Source organism: Lupinus angustifolius, chromosome LG09, assembly GCF_001865875.1.
Source record: "Lupinus angustifolius cultivar Tanjil chromosome LG09, LupAngTanjil_v1.0, whole genome shotgun sequence".
Classification (NCBI taxonomy): Eukaryota; Viridiplantae; Streptophyta; class Magnoliopsida; order Fabales; family Fabaceae; genus Lupinus; species Lupinus angustifolius.
The window spans coordinates 18,378,067-18,394,401 of record NC_032017.1 but is presented as its reverse complement, the minus strand read 5'-3'; the positions used below and the strand labels follow the sequence as shown (position 1 = coordinate 18,394,401).

The 16,335-nt window shown below is 33.8% G+C and overlaps 1 protein-coding gene across 8 annotated transcripts; it reads right to left on the bottom strand.

Moving 5' to 3' along the window:
- On the bottom strand, nt 983-10,639 carry LOC109356638. 8 transcript variants are annotated; one of them, XM_019600060.1, is made up of 20 exons: nt 10,555-10,639; nt 9,147-10,305; nt 7,646-7,731; nt 7,127-7,498; nt 6,935-7,018; nt 6,440-6,826; nt 6,132-6,171; nt 5,789-5,933; nt 5,556-5,650; nt 5,217-5,486; nt 4,818-5,062; nt 4,510-4,740; nt 4,211-4,429; nt 4,060-4,113; nt 3,866-3,928; nt 3,643-3,795; nt 3,369-3,428; nt 2,387-2,446; nt 1,717-2,118; nt 983-1,611 (listed from the first exon to the last, which is right to left on the bottom strand). In XM_019600060.1, exons 2-20 carry the CDS (start codon nt 10,300-10,302, stop codon nt 1,435-1,437), a joined length of 4,299 nt encoding a protein of 1,432 aa, XP_019455605.1. In that variant the 5' UTR covers nt 10,303-10,305; nt 10,555-10,639; the 3' UTR covers nt 983-1,434. The 8 variants fall into 8 exon arrangements, with proteins under 8 accessions (XP_019455605.1, XP_019455606.1, XP_019455607.1 ...); XM_019600061.1 differs by lacking the exon at nt 10,555-10,639 and having other exon boundaries at nt 6,440-6,660; nt 6,745-6,826; nt 9,147-10,547; XM_019600062.1 differs by lacking the exon at nt 10,555-10,639 and having other exon boundaries at nt 7,127-7,310; nt 7,428-7,498; nt 9,147-10,547.

The window sequence follows — 16,335 nt, the reverse complement described above, 5'->3', positions numbered from 1 at the left end:
ATGTAACATGACAACAAAAAGTTGTCTCGTTCTCTTTGTTCCGATGTTTTTCGTCTTCTTCTGACATGTCTATCAAACGCCAATTAAACAATCTAGCTTTTGTTGCTTGATTTCCTAGAGTATCTCACAAATGTTTTTGTTTTATATCAGAATATCCTCCCTATAATGTATGGGATAAATTGGTAACAGAATATAGATCTATTCTTGTTTAACCAAAACAACCTACAATGTGGTTTCTTTACAAAAATGACTAGTTTTGTACAAAGAAATTATCAAAACGAATTTTGCTTTGTGCACATTCGAATTCAATGTAACAACTTGGCCAACACAAATCAGTAACGTAACATGATGCAGAGAATTGGTCACATTGCAAGGTCAATGTGAGAAAAATGATCAATTTATTTACTAACATTAAAGATTTCTGATGTTGGTTAAACAAGTTTGAGGATCATTCAAGACTTAAATGTAAACATCATGCTGTGTAATAACAATATTTAATGCAGAACGGTCAATCACATCATATATGGTTACAATTATACAACAGGTAACAGTAAAATACAAAATGCAACTGAAATAAATATTTAAATCTTTAGGAAAGATAGAATATGTAGATTAACTAAGTAAGACAAGAGCACAGATATTCAACATTCAGTTACAGTAGTTGAGTCAATCACTTTGACAAATTCATGCATTTAGTCACCCTCAATATCGAAAGCAAGATTTTTTGTTTTGTAATAATGGAAATGCAGTGAGCTTAAATGGTAGTAAATGAGAGTTAACAGTAAATGAGTTAATGTCCAGGATCAAAATCACTAATATCTATATCAAAATCACTATTTCCATCTTTGCAACGATACAGAACCAAAATTTCCTTAAAGAAGGTCCAAAATCAAACTCACACTATAGAAACTAAACATACTTATAACAATGGAAAAGTAAAAATACTGGACATGTAAGGTAGTTACAAAACTTACATGCCCAGTGAATCTAAAGCCAAGCACAAATTCTTTCTATGCCATTTTTGATATATACACAGCTTTACAGAAAAACAAGTCATAGCCTAATTTTCCATTGTATAGATACAAGAAGGAATGCTTTGAAAGGGATACAAACCCTCCTAATACAACTAAATGCAAGAAACGCTCATCCACTGTACAGTTTACTCCACAACGGATGTACAAGAATGCTAAAACACCATTACTGGTAAAGACTGCTTATCCAATGTTGGGTATTTGGGTTCAAATCCCACCCGTACATTTTGGTAATAATAAAAAAAATCCACAAAATGAAATACAGAGACCAGAACCCGTTTGGTAGATACATCTTGCATTCTCTCCTTGAATGTCTGGATACAGAAACTTTTGTAAAATGGTATATGATGCAGTGGATATCCACCAAATGTAGAGAAAGAAAACCATGTTGTGATCCAAAACTCTACCCATCGTGTTCAACTGATCCGTTAGCATCTACGTCCTGGTTAGACAGCATGTCATCATTTGACAAGCAATCAGCAGGAACATAAGCATACCCTTTAGGTAACATTGAGTTCTTCATAGATGCTTCGTCTGACGTCATAACAAGCTCTTTTCCAAATGTCTCTGCGTGCTGCAACTGCAAATAAATCATCAGCACTTGTTCCACTGACTAACTAAACATTTCAAAGAATATAAGTTGTTTAAAAAGAAATAGAAAATAGGTAACTGCATCCATATTCACCTTTCTTGATTTTGATCTCCATCCACCATCATCCAATTTATGTGATATGGCAGAAGCCCTGTGAGGAACCTGCTTACCAAAATATTGCAACTTCTCTGGAATCTTGTGGTTATAATTGCTAGGTGAGGTTGAGCAGTCATCGTCTAATTTTGGGTCAGTGTCCATGGATACAGCAACTCCGGCATGGTTTTTGTCAGGAACTGAGCTGTCCACAGTTATATCATCCGATCTTTGAACTACTTCACTGCATGATCTGTTTCCCTCTGTGTTCACTTTAAGGGATGTGGTAGCTGATTCTGAACTCCCACCAGGAAGGATGAAAGATCTCTGAGCTAGCTCAGACCTAGCAACATGATCTCTTTTAGAGGCAAGCAAGTCTTGTGAGCATAGAACCAAATCCCGCTGTAAATATCCACAGTATAGCAGAAGATAATAATAGGTACATGACTATAAAGACAGTTATGATAATGTAACAAAATGTTGACATGAGAGAATCTGAAGTCTAATTAAAAATGCTAAAACAGAAGGAAACATAACTAAAGTTTATATGGAAGTTGGACTAGTATTGGAATTGCCATAAGATCAGAGAATGTCAAGGACATACATAGTTCCCAATAGTGGAAAAGCTCTTCAATCAGACTCTATTTTTTTGTTTAAGAGAAATGGTTACCTTTATTTTTTCACGCCTGACAGTTCTTTCGCAAAGGAGACGTAATCTCTCTAGCTCAACCTGTAAGCATTTACAGAGAATTACTCAAGTCATTCAATAAACTGAGAAAAGAAGCATCCCATCACTTACCACTAGCAGCAGTTCTAATACAGAGATGAGCTCATGTTACACCAACTAATTTGAACTACTACCCATGAGACTTAATTCCCATTCGACTGTAGGAGCATGGGTGTTAGGTGGTCTCCCACACAAGTTGCTTCTCTCAATTCAAACTCTCGTCCTAGGGGGTTGATGTTGCTTACCACCTCAAGACACAACTGTTTTGGTTGGGAAGTAATTTTGAAGACCCATATATTTTCTCTACATATTATATGTAGAAGAAAATATAATATGAAAAGTGAAATAACAAGCACACAAGTGAGTGTCAAGACATCACTAATTTTAACCAATCAAAATCAATAACCCTGCAGCAACCATTACAGACACAAGATACTTACCAACCCCAAAAGGTCATTAACCCTTCATTTTACTGACTTTTTGGGAGGGTAGATGTACAAAGTCATACCCTCACAAGCGAAGAGGTGATTTTCAGGATAAAATCTGCAATCTCTTTAATTAATTTAACTCAAATAAAAGATGCAACCAATACCACCCTGATACTGATAATCCATCATAGTTCTCAGGTGACCAGCCTATCCCAAATATTTGACCAAAACCAAGCCAACTTATATTTTTAAAAGCGAATTTAGAAAGCTTCATGTTCACACAGAGCTTACAACTCTACAACTAAAAGTACTCCAATTTACAGTGAGAAAATTGTTAATATACCTTATTAATCAAGTTCAACACCTTCTAGATGAAAAAAATTGGTTAAAATACATTGTTAAACATGTGAAAAATAAACAAAGACATGAATCTAAAAAAAAGTAACTCCACTAAAAATGAGGAAGGATCTGAGGAAATGGTCAAGTGGAAGTCTCACCCTAATTTGCCTGAAGCTTTTTAACTCTTCCATTCCATGTTTTTGAGCTTCTGCGGCAACCTGATCAGATAAGGAAGACAATCATATGATATAACTATTCTGGATCAACAAGTACATTTTGCCACCATAAACAAAATAAAATATTATATTTACCCACAACTTCCTCCTACAAATCCTTCTACTACAAAATAAAGAAGGTATTGAATCCTTTTTTATTTAGTAATAAGAGGATTTGTAGGAGGAGCCGTAGGAATAGAAAACCTCAAACTCAAACCTTTGCTCTCTGCTCTGGACCATGTTTTTCACAGTAAGCCTTGTGATGCGGCTTTTTATGTGGCTTGCCAGCTGGAGTACTCACATTCATGTAAAAACCAGCACGTCTAGCACATGATGGATGGAACTTGGTTTGACAATTGCCAAAGCTACACTGTATTCACTATGTTAATACTTGTTTGTAAAGTTCTCACATTCATGTAAAGTTCTGGTGTTCTTATTACCTTGATGCATACACCATGTTTGTGGCAGATGCAACAAATATCAACTTCCTTCAACACAGTCTCCTGGTGATCAACAAATGAGCACAGATGTGTTAAGTTAGATATTAAATGCTAATTTTTTAAATATTGAAAGGAGGGAGGGAGGTGGAGTTCCAAGTTTGAAATCAACACATTTGCAAAAACATTTCACATACCACCCCTTCAACAGCATTTACTTGTCCTCTTTTGAATGTCGACTCAAAAATCCACTAAAACATATTGCACCAGGAAGTCAACACTTCAGCAAACAAAGGTATTAAAAGATGACAGAAGCAGTTGAAAAGTAATCAAGTGGGAATACTTAACCTCAGCACAAAAGGCATGAATCCATTGGCCATCAGAAGACTTCCTAAATGCACCAGAAGAACCACCACAGAGAGCACACTCTGCAATAAGATAAGGCTTCTCCATGGAATTTGTAGCAGATGCCCCAGAGTTTCTAGATGATAAATCTCCACATAATTCACAGTACCAGGGACCTGTTGTTTCTTTTACACTACCATAGCAATCCAAGTGAACTGCAACCTGTAACAGAAAGAAGTTACTAAGGAACACAGTCAAAATTGAACTCATGAAAAAGGAAACCAGGGCTGTAGTCTAAACACCTTGCAACTAGAGCAAACTAGGATAGAGTTTGGCAATGTCTCGGGTTGTCTGCATACATCACACAATCTAGGATGCTCCTTAGAAAGATTTGAAGACGGCAAGCTAAAATTGGAATATTTCTCTGATGAAGTCCTAGTCACAGCTAGTCTTGAAAGTGTCTCTTTGGCTCGTGGCAATGGCTGAGAACAAACACCAGCCCTCCCACTTAATGTATCCAACTTTACCAAATTCTGGAAATAATTATATTCAGTTGTCAACAAGAACAGCTAAAAATGATTTAAAAATTGAAGAAAAATGCAAATATGACCTCCTGTTGCACGGATTCTGCTAAAGAGTCTTTCCGAAAAGAAGAAACCCTAGGAGCAGCAGCAGCAGCAGTTGCAGCAGCTAGAACTGCTTGTGCTTCCTTGTGTTTTCTCTCTTTTCTGCCCCTCTTCTTTGCTTCCCTAAGATCACACGTGTATTGATTAACAAGTACAGCATCCCACATTTGCTGATGTGCTGTATCAATCTCCTTTGGCAAACTCTTGGCAACACTGAAGATTAAATTATCTGTAATTACAAAATCAAGAGCAATCAAATATTGCCATTTGTCACATGCCCCATGGTAGGTACAATACAAAACAAATAATTTCAACAAATTTAAATTAATTTCAATATACAAAGATTTCAAATACAATTTTATTAAATTGAATAGAAGACAAACCTGCAATCTGCCTTCGTTTCACTGCATTCTGCAATAACCTATGCTGAAAATATATAAGTTCCCCCTCCACTTCATCTTCTGGAGAATATTTGAAAACACCCATTTCTCTGGCCCTAACCAACTGCTCCATATTCATTTGATCAGACTTGCAATCATCAAGGCAAGTTAAATACTGATGCTGGTTACCTGATAAATGCTGATGCTGGTTACCTGAATGACCACTGGCCCTCAAGGATTCAACCAAAGAAGAATTTCTATCCCTCCTTGGACCTGCCACATCTAAAATCAATTAAACTATTCCAAACATACTTGAAGAAAAGATATACAAATTTAACTCACATATAATATCCTCTGAGAGCACGCTATTATGAAGCTGAATCAATTGATTGCTGATGTATGGGTGAACGTAACTAGATGTTGCTTCTATCCTTCTGCTTTACAAAAATGAAATTCGGCTTTTTAAAAATTCTAATCTATGCAAACCACATCATAGTGTTCTAGTAACACATGAACAAAGACAGAAACCAGTACGAGCTGCAAATAACAAATATAGCCACTTTGAAAAAGCTCACATGGAACCAGAATCAGGTACTTCTGAATTAGAACAGACAGGAAGGTAATGCTCAGAAGGCATAGAAGGTTTCAACAAACATATAGTCAACTTTTCATCTGAAATGCATCCTGCTAAGCTGCTATGTTCGACTTCATCAGCACAGCCTGCATAATATACCTATATTCTTTAGCTCAGAACCACTCTGCAGCTAAAAATTAAAATTAACTCCGAATCCATATAAACTAGGGATTTCATCATTATATACAACCATGCCTCATCATTCTCTCTAGTGAAAACGGAGTGGGGAAAGAAAACGGCATAAGTTGGTTTCTTGAAAAGATAGTTTTAAGACAGAGCCATACCTTGAACTTCAGGTAAAGTATCCTGAGACGTGATTAAATTCTGTGCAGAGTAAAAGAGGCAGGTTAATAAATTCCCTCAAAACTATAATGTAAAGATAAAGGTGTGTTATAGAAGATAACAGATCCTATTAACCAGGTTTTGAACTTCTAGGAGGGGAAGTAAAACAGCCTATAAATACAAAATCCCAAAACAAGTTTTGGTACTTTTTTTATTCACTTAAAACATTTCAAGATATCTTAGTCACCAGAATTATTTATAATAGTAATTATTCAAGGTGGCAAAGGAAAATAATGAACACAAAATAAACCTTTTCAGATACTTCAGGAATGGATACTTCATTGGAGGTTCCTGGATTTCCACAGTCAGGTTCACCTACAATGCACTTGTCCACTGGCATCCCATTCTCACTAGAAACCGCCTCAGATGAGCATATCACTTCATTATCCTTCAAAATCCTAATGTTGTTGGCGGTTCTTCTCCTTGGTGCTACTACTGACATGACAGCAACAGGATCAAGCAAACCTGGATCTGATATCAGTGAAGTATCAGAACCATCAGTGGCTCCATCTTCATCCTTGGATGAACTGGCTGGTTTGAATTTGACTTTCAAACCTTTATGACATGCATTAGTATATACATGGGCTTTTAGCCAATTGACTATTTTGGTTCGCACATCAGGGTCCATGCAAGCCTCCTGCAAGGATAAAATTAAGGCATCAACTATAACAAATATAGAAAGAAAACATAATACTCTCAAATAATCCTTCTCCACAAATTCGACATGATAAACTTCAATCATTACATAAATATTTGGAGTTAGTTCTTCAGGAGCAATGCCAATCTTCAGAGCTACATCTTTCACATCGATTTTTCCTCTCTCTATCAACTGTAAAAAGAACAATTTTAGACTTGACAAAAGCAAATAATCAGACCAATTACACACATGCTATATATATATACACACACACAGACACACACTTAAGATGCAGAGTACCTTCTTCCAAACAAGTGCATATTTGAGGGTATCAGATGCACTAGCATTCTCATTGGTCCTCCCCACCATCCCAATATTATACAATTGCTGCTCAGCATCACATCCCAACACCTTATGAGCATTTAACCGACTAATTCCATCTTCTGGTTCATTATGGTTCAATTTGTCAGGACTACCATCAGAAATTGCCCCAGTGTTATCTCTGTTTCTGCAGCCACTTTTTAAATTGTTTTCGTTGTTCACAGGAAAACTCACTTGAAGGACACTGGCATCTGAAAATTCACTGCCAGTAGCAACAGAATCTCCTGATAGCAAGATGCTGCTCTTCTCTTGAAAATCTGAGTGCTTAAAGCAAAAAGCCCGCAACTCAACCTGATCAAGCATAACACATGATGATGTTTGGAAGCAATATTAACAATGTAGGAGCTCTTCCTATGTTAATTTTTTGTTTGATTTGTTTTTTACTTTTTTTGGGAAGGTGAAAGGGGGGTTTAGTTCCAGAAAACACATGTAACTTACATTATCAGAACAATCTTTCGCCCAAACCTCCATCCTTTGTCTAGCTTCCCTTGCACATAAAGGATGGAAAGAAAGCCGGCAGGGTCCTGAAACATCACCAACAGTGAAGTGTTAGAAGCTATTAAGTAACAGAAATTGAAATGTTAAAGTATGTAAGATAGTTGAGAATGCTAGCATTCAACACGACTGACATGCCAGAACAAAAGGAATGCATCAATTGAAATATCTACTAGATCAAGGCATGGAAACAATAGCTGCATTGCCCAGAGAATCCTACAAAACAATACTTAACCCCAAATCTTATATCCCAAAACTATCAACATTTGCATTTATGAAATACCTTGCAGGGTTATTAAAATGATCAACCTGAAAGCTTAAACACCCAACTTCCAATAGTAACACTCTTTTGCTCCCATTGATAATATATATCAACCCTTGTTTATATAGGTACAATGTCAAATTTGTAAAGGACTGGGACTTGTCAATCATAAAAAATGAACAACCATCCCCTCTCTTTACTAGCAAATGCAAAACTGGCTAATATGATATCCTGCCATGGTATAGCAAACCAGAAGTAGAAACAGATAAATAAAAAAATCAAATGACTCTGCGTGAAAGCCCACCAGATAAGCTTTCTTAAGCAGCAAAATGTATAGTATCTTTTTTTTCATTTTATGTATACAACTAGGTCAGATACAAAGCAAGTTCTGCAATCCCACTTTCAACCTTCCTAGTGAAGGCGAAGAGGTGACCCGGGACACAATAGCAAATGAACACTTTCATAAGTTTTTCTGTTTCTGATTTGGACTAATCAGATTTCAGAAATCGAAGTATCACTATAAGCCAAACAGCATTAGTATAGAGAAGTGTGTGCTTCAGGAGAAGGAAAATGAAGACTTCCATTCATTAAGAAACAAGCATGATGTTCCTGTTCCTCTGATGTTGAATTGCACTGATACTATGATAGTTTAGCTTAACTATCATTGCAGTAAAAATAAGCACTTGAATCAGTCTGAGAACCACTCAAGTTCTGAAATTTTAAGCAGCATTTTGCATCCATAAATTCTCGGTATTTCCTTAACATGATGTTTGTATGCTTAGCCAGTACAAAAATACCTCTGCAAAGCTATCAAAATGTTTGGTCTGCAGTGCAGTCTACAACATCACAAGCGACCCAGAAAAATGATACAATGCACAAAGCATCAAACTCTAATCAGGCAGAAAATGGAGCCAATTTTCATTCGCTACATAAGTTTAATACACAAACCATTTTTGCAGAAAATAACCTAACCATCTTTTACCTGCCAACAAGAACCATGCATACTAAAACACAAAGTGCAATAGATAAAAACAATAGTGTAACTAGAAACATGGATTTATCATGCCAAGTCAGATGCCAGATGCAGAATCAACTACAGTATCCAAAAACTGGAATGTTCTTCAAAATAGCAGCCTAAATAATGAATAATAATGCAGAGTTCAAGAAGGCAACAAAACATACCGTGGCTACACCGAACACATGCACCAGACTTCACCTTGCAGACATTACACACTAGTTTCCTCCGGCTTTCCTCGATTCCACTCACATTCATAATTGGGTCCATTTTCTTCAAATCATCCACAAAAATTTCAGGTGCCCAAAGGCAACAAAACAAGTGAGCAAACTGGAAAGACTCAGCACCTTCCCCACTTATATTAATAGGTTTCAAAGCACCACCCTTGTTCGGACAAAGCACACAAGGATTCGCTATTTCACTGATATCATCCATTCGCTCGCACCTGGAGCACAACCAAGACCCACCATCCACATCACCCTGCACACCATAGCACTTCCTATGAACCGCAACTTTACAAGAACCACAGACAATTAGCCGATTAGACTCTAAATCTGAATCTCCCCTGCCACAATAATGACAATAAGATAAGTTCCCATCATGGGGAATAGTAATTAAAACTTTTGTCAACCCTGCATCATCACCCAAAACCTTCCTTTTCTTTGAAGGGCGCTCGGAAGTTATAGAAACCTTATTTCTACAACCTAAAAGCCACTCTAAACTAACAGCACAATCAGAATTATCATAAGTAGCTTGATCCTTGTCATTAACACTATCAACCTTGTCATTGAGACTATCAACTCCTACAAAACCATCCTCATTTTTCACAGCCACACTGTCTACATTTTCATCATTCCCATTTTCATTCTCACTACTAACAACTACATTGTCCTTTGGGCCACTTTCCTTAACAACCGGAATGGAAAAACACTCACGAGCAACTAAACTAGAAGGCGAAGACGATGCATCAAACAAGGTGTCAATATCAGGCAATGCCAAATCCCTGAAGTACTCCTCAGTTTCAGTCCAAATGATAGGACCTCGACACTTGGATATATTTTTCCTATCTGCATTGGCATTAGAATGAGACTTCTTTCGGCGCTTCTTCCGATTATCAGAGCCAAAGTTCAAAAAAGCTGCTAGCCCACTAGGCATAGTAGCTTTTCTAGGACTCCAATTCTCATCTTTATCATCAAAAGGGCACCGCAAGCTAAGCGCTTTTCTTGCTTGCGTAAAGCAGTCAATTTCAAGAACAAGACCAGAATGTTCAGAAATCTCAGGTCCGGTCGTCACCGGAACCGGAAATTCAGTCGGAACTGGCATTCCCTGCGTACCAAAATCACGTTCAATAAACATAAAGGTCACGTTGGTAACAATAGATTACAGCACAGTAATAAATGAAACATTCCATAAATTGAAACCCTAGATTCCAGCGAAAAAACCTAACCCTAGATTCCAATCGCGGTTGAGCTTGAGATAAACCCTTATATGCGGTGGTTATGGTTTGAAAGTGGTTTTTCGGATCTGTTTCTTAAAATTATAATAATTTTGTTTACCGGTGAGTGAGTGAGTTACCGAATTTTTCAGTGACGAAGGAGAGATAGAGAATTTGGCGGTTTTAAAAGATACCAAAGGGTGACGAGAGATGACAAAGAATGAGTTTGTGTATAATTCACTATCTTAATTTTTATTATTATTTTATTTATTTCGAAGGGGTTTAATAGGTTTAAGTTAAAGAATTAAACCTAACAATTAAAATAAAATGTATTTTTTCTATCGGCAAAAATAAAAAGTATTAAATGGAATTAAATACATTTAACCTTTTAATGACAAAATTAATGTTTATACCGGCAGAAAAGGCATTTAACCTATTGAAAATATAAAAAAATATAAAAAATTCCCTTTAAGTAACCAAGATAATTAATAAAAATATTATAAATTACTAAATTTTTTGGTACAATATGAGTTTATTTGATACATGTTATACAATAAAACTAAAAGGAATTTAAATAAAAATTCATAGATTAATTTGTATATTCAGAATAATTATATGTGTGTCAAGTTTTCTATGATTGAAAACAACTATGATTTTACACTGATAATGAGATCGTTCGGATTAACTAGGAATAATATGATCGATTGGTGTTATGTTTAAGAGCAGTTGTCAAAACATGATTTGTCTTGCTGAATTCAGACAATGACCAATCCTAGACTATCTTAGGTGGATACCTGAAAGAGACTCTAACATTCAAGTCATTATTTATAAGAGTATATTTAGAGAGAGAAGATATGAAAGATATATTGTCTTTCTCTTATTGATGACTTCACCCATTTATATTGTGGTGTGAAGTGGATTGCATACTAGGAGGATGTGCCATCATTGTTAATTGTGTGGCTTTGCCCTTTCAGCCTTAGTCTGACAATGATGCGGATTTGGACAACCTCTATCGTGTCGATAATCCTAACCTATCCACTACTCAAGTGGTGTCCATTTGCATTTGGCGTGTAAGAAGGTTTTTCAATGCAGTAGGCATTGACATGGCCCTATACTATCGTTGGGATCCTTTCCCTTAACTAGGTTGACCTTCTAGACATTATCGATAGTCGCATAGATCAAGTCATGTCTGTTTGAACATAATAGACAGTCGTGTAGATAAGATCTTGTATATATAGTAGTTTGCCTAATCAATATTAGCACTGACTAGCACTATGATACCGTTTGGAATTGTTTGCTTATCAAAATTCAGGTAAAATGTTGGGCACACAAGAACTAGTCTAAACGATTGTCGATTATGCTAAAACAAACAAGACATAGTCTTTGAAATCATCGATCATGCTCAGAAGGTAGGTCCAGCCAGGGGAAATGGTGACAACTGTATGATAGGGTTAGGTAAATGCATGTTAGGTCGGAAAAAAATTCCTCACCCTAAAGGCAAGGACATGCCACCTGAGTAAGGGCAGATTCACATTGTCCACACAATAGAATTAGTCCAAATCTATATTATTATCAGTATGAAACTGAAAGGACAAGACCATGTTATCCATAATAATGACACTTCCCCTTGAAATACAATCCACTTCATCGTACAATATAAGTAGTGGAAGCTACCCACAAGAGAAAAACAATGTATTCTTTCTACGTCCAAATGTCAAGTTGAGCATCAGAATCTCATTTTCAAATATCAACATAAGACCGTCCAAACTAGACAACTACCTAATTCAACCAATAAACAAAAATTCTAACGTCTCGACCATTGTCCAAATTCAAATAGACTCGACACATAAGAACAACTAGGTTAAGCATGTAAAACAAGTGTCATTGAATTGCGCGCTTTAATTAGAGAAATAAAAATCACTTGAGTTAAGGATAAAGCATAAACACAACATTGTTCAAAAACGTGGTATATAAAACATGATTGGTGTTAGGGCCAAAACGTGATTGCCTCACCTTATTGCCTTCGCACTCCCGTAACAGCTTCGAGTTGATTTGGTAAACTTGTTTGGTCACCTTTGAAGGAAAATGACGAAACTAAAAAGGAACGTAACGACAAGAAAATTTATGGCTTTGTGCACCGAGAAAGAGTGTTTGTGGCTGAGTGAGAAAGAGAATGTGTAAGTGTGTGTCAAATAAATAGCGACAGGAAAGAGAAAGAAAGTGTTTATGTGTGAGAGGGAGAGAGTGTGTGTTATTGTAAGAGCGCAAGTTTGTGATAGTGTATCTGTGTATGTGCGTAACTGAAAATAATTTTATAATCTCTTGAATTTTGAGGATGGTAGTTGAAGAGAAGAAAAGAATAATAGGAATGTAAAAGTTGATAGTTGATCTTAATATATGTAATTCTACTTAATATAAGAGAAAAAAGTGTATACACCTAAGAGATTTTTACACTATCATAATATTATGGACCACTCATTTTTAATCATCGGTGAATGTGAAATGGTGAATGTGAAATAAAAATAGTATAAATGAATGGTGCTACAATAATTGTGTATAAATATTTTCAGTGTGCCACACTTTTAATATAAATATATATTAAAATTTGAGTATAATATTTATGCACTATTAATGTAAAGATTTATACACAAACATCAGTCATCATTCGTTTAGATTATTTCTTTAAAAGGATAATAACAATTAAACATAAATGAGAATGATATAATGACAAAATATAAAATTTATACACTATCAATGTATACATATTTTCTCTTAAAAATTACATGTTATATTTGACTTGGTATGACCACATAGTCAAATTGGTTCAGCCACTATGATAGCACTGATTCGAAGCATTTAGCATGTCAATTTTTTTTTTTTGGTTTTAATGTTTTACCTTAAGTAATTAATATATTTTAATTAAATCATTATTAAGTATTAATATCTTTCCAAATAAAATTAAAGAGTTAAACCAAAATACCATTATAATAATAATTACTAAATGAATAAGAATGTCTATGTATACCGGCCCATATTTTTATTTTATGATATTAAATATTTAATTTTTATATATTTTATTTTAGAAAATTAAAATATATTTTTGTATTGAACATTTTTTATATTGAGTATACTTTATATTTTATTTTCGATTTTATTATAATGTCCAAATAGAAGTGGTTAATATGTATGTAGTGATTAATTAGAATTATATACTTTTTTATATAAATTAAAAAATATCAAAAAATAAAATAGGAAAGTGAAAGTTACTTCATGATGATAGTTAAACCATATTTTACCTTTATATATCGTATAAATATATATAATTAGTGCTATATATATATTATGAGAGCATATATATATATATATTCTCTCACAAAGTGTGGTTTTTTTAATATTAAAATTTTAATTTAAATAAAAAATTAATCAATTAATTGATGGCACATTAATGACACTTTTTAGATACCAAATCTTTCTCAAATATAATACTCTAAAATCATACATCCGCTTCCAATAAATATCATTATTTTTTTATGGAGGTTTTTTTGTTGTTTCTATATGAATATTTCATATTTAAATTAAAGTTTAATATATATGCACTATCAAAAAGATTCATATACAATCCATATTATCTACTATTAATTTTTATTATTTATACTTAAAATGTAATAACAATTAAATATGAACAAAAAATAATGTATAACATCATAAAAAATCTTAAAATATGAATGAATACATCTTGCCCTTTATTAATAATATAGGCAGCTTTCATATAAAAAAGGAATGAGAGGATAACTTGAGATTCTCTGGGCTTAATATCATGCGGCCCTAACAATTTCCAAAAGTATAAAATTGATCTCATCAAGTCTAAGATCTTCTTCCACGTTCTTACCTTTTTTGTAAGATTCTTAATTACTCTGTACAGTTTACATTAGACATCCTTTGCAACATTCTTAATTACTCAATCTTCCTATGAATTTATCTCCCCAACCAACAAACCACTATTTTCACAAATGAATCATAAATTCAACAAGCAATGGATACGTGGAAAGAGACGATATATCTTCCGAATAACATTGAGTTTTTAATGGTAGTGGGTGAAGAGACGATTATTTATAGCAAACTAGCAAGAATATGTATGTTTATGTATGTTGCTCGTGCATTCGCATGGTTAAAACTATATATGTTACCAGTGTATTCATATTGTCAAAAATTATTAATTATATATAAAATCATACGGTCAAACCATACGGTTTAACTGTTTAAATCGGATAAACATAATATGGGTCATCTACTGGTTTAACACCTTGCTCGACTTTCTCAACATTGTTTTTTACACATACATAACATGATATAGTTAGTAATATCCTATTAATAAAAAAATCATCAATAAATTTATAATTTCATTATTATTTGATTCTAAAATAAGATTAGTATAAAAATAAATATTATGTAACTCTAAAATAGCTACGAACAATATGTTATGATTCATATTATTATTATTATTTTAATATTGTTATAGTAACCTTATATTTTAATATTGTATAGGTAATCATATTCCTTTTATTTTTAAATAAATCACATGTCATGAGGACTTGAGAGATTGACACATGTCATGAAGGAGTTCTTGAGTGATTGACACATGTCATTGAAAGATTGACACATGTCATGAGGGACATTTAGTTTTGATGAGAGGTTGACACATGCCATGATGGCTTGAGAGATTGACACATGTCATGAGAGAGTTTTTTTTATTATATAGGTAATAGATATATTCGTAATGTTTTTATTTTATATATACTAGTGTGTCGATAGTCATTTTATGTATGTCGATCCACATTTTTATTTTCTAGTATTAATGTTTAATTTTTATATATTTCATTTTAGATAATTATATCAGTTTTTATTGAGTATAGATAATATTATAATTTATGTAATAGAAAAATATGATAATGAATTGTAATATTACTAAAACTTACATTGGTTATTTAATATTTTTTGTGTATGTAACTTACTCTAACTTCCATTAATATTTCTTTTATTATGTGAGAAAACATTATAGTAATAGTTAATTAGAATGGTAAAATAGACAAAAGAAAATCATGCCATATGCCTATATGTAGGTAGTTGATATTTTTGACTTTATATAGAAGTATAGATATTATTACTTGTATGTATTCCATATGCTCATAAGAAAGTGATAGATATCACTTATAAACCAATCATTAATAAATAAAATATTTATTTATGACCTATGTCATCTTCTTACTTATGTGTAGGAAAATATATCATTTTTTAATGATTAAACTAGAGAAGAAAACTATAAAGAGAAATTTCAAAATGTTGACATAGAGTTGTTAAAAAAATCTTAAAGAGAAACATTTGGTGATTATGATATTAAAAGGACATAATGTCACTGACATGACCTTCCTCCCCACATAAAAGTTTATGAAGTCCAATGAATTAGGGTTGATAATGAACTCGGTATTCGTTCAAAAATGGATTCGTTATTATAGTTTGATAAGACGATAACCTTGACTCATAAACTAAATGAGCTGAACTTGAGTTGAAAATTGAGCTTGTTAAATAAACGAGCCAAACTTAAGTTGGATATAGTTCAACTCGTTTGGTTCATGAGCTGACTCGATATATATATATATATAAAACTTTTTTGAAGTATTTTTTTAAAAATTTAATTAATTATTTGAGTTATCCAAATGAACCATTCGAACTGAAGTGAATTGTTCGCAAACTTTAATCGAGTCGAACTCGAGCTAAAATAATAAGTCATATCGAACTCGAGTTGAGTTTCGACCGAGCCATTCTTTATCGAGTTGAACTCTGGTTCAACTCGGTTCGACTCGTTTCCAACCCTAGTATAAACTAAGGTTTTAAAAGTACATAAAGACCAAACCTGACAACTT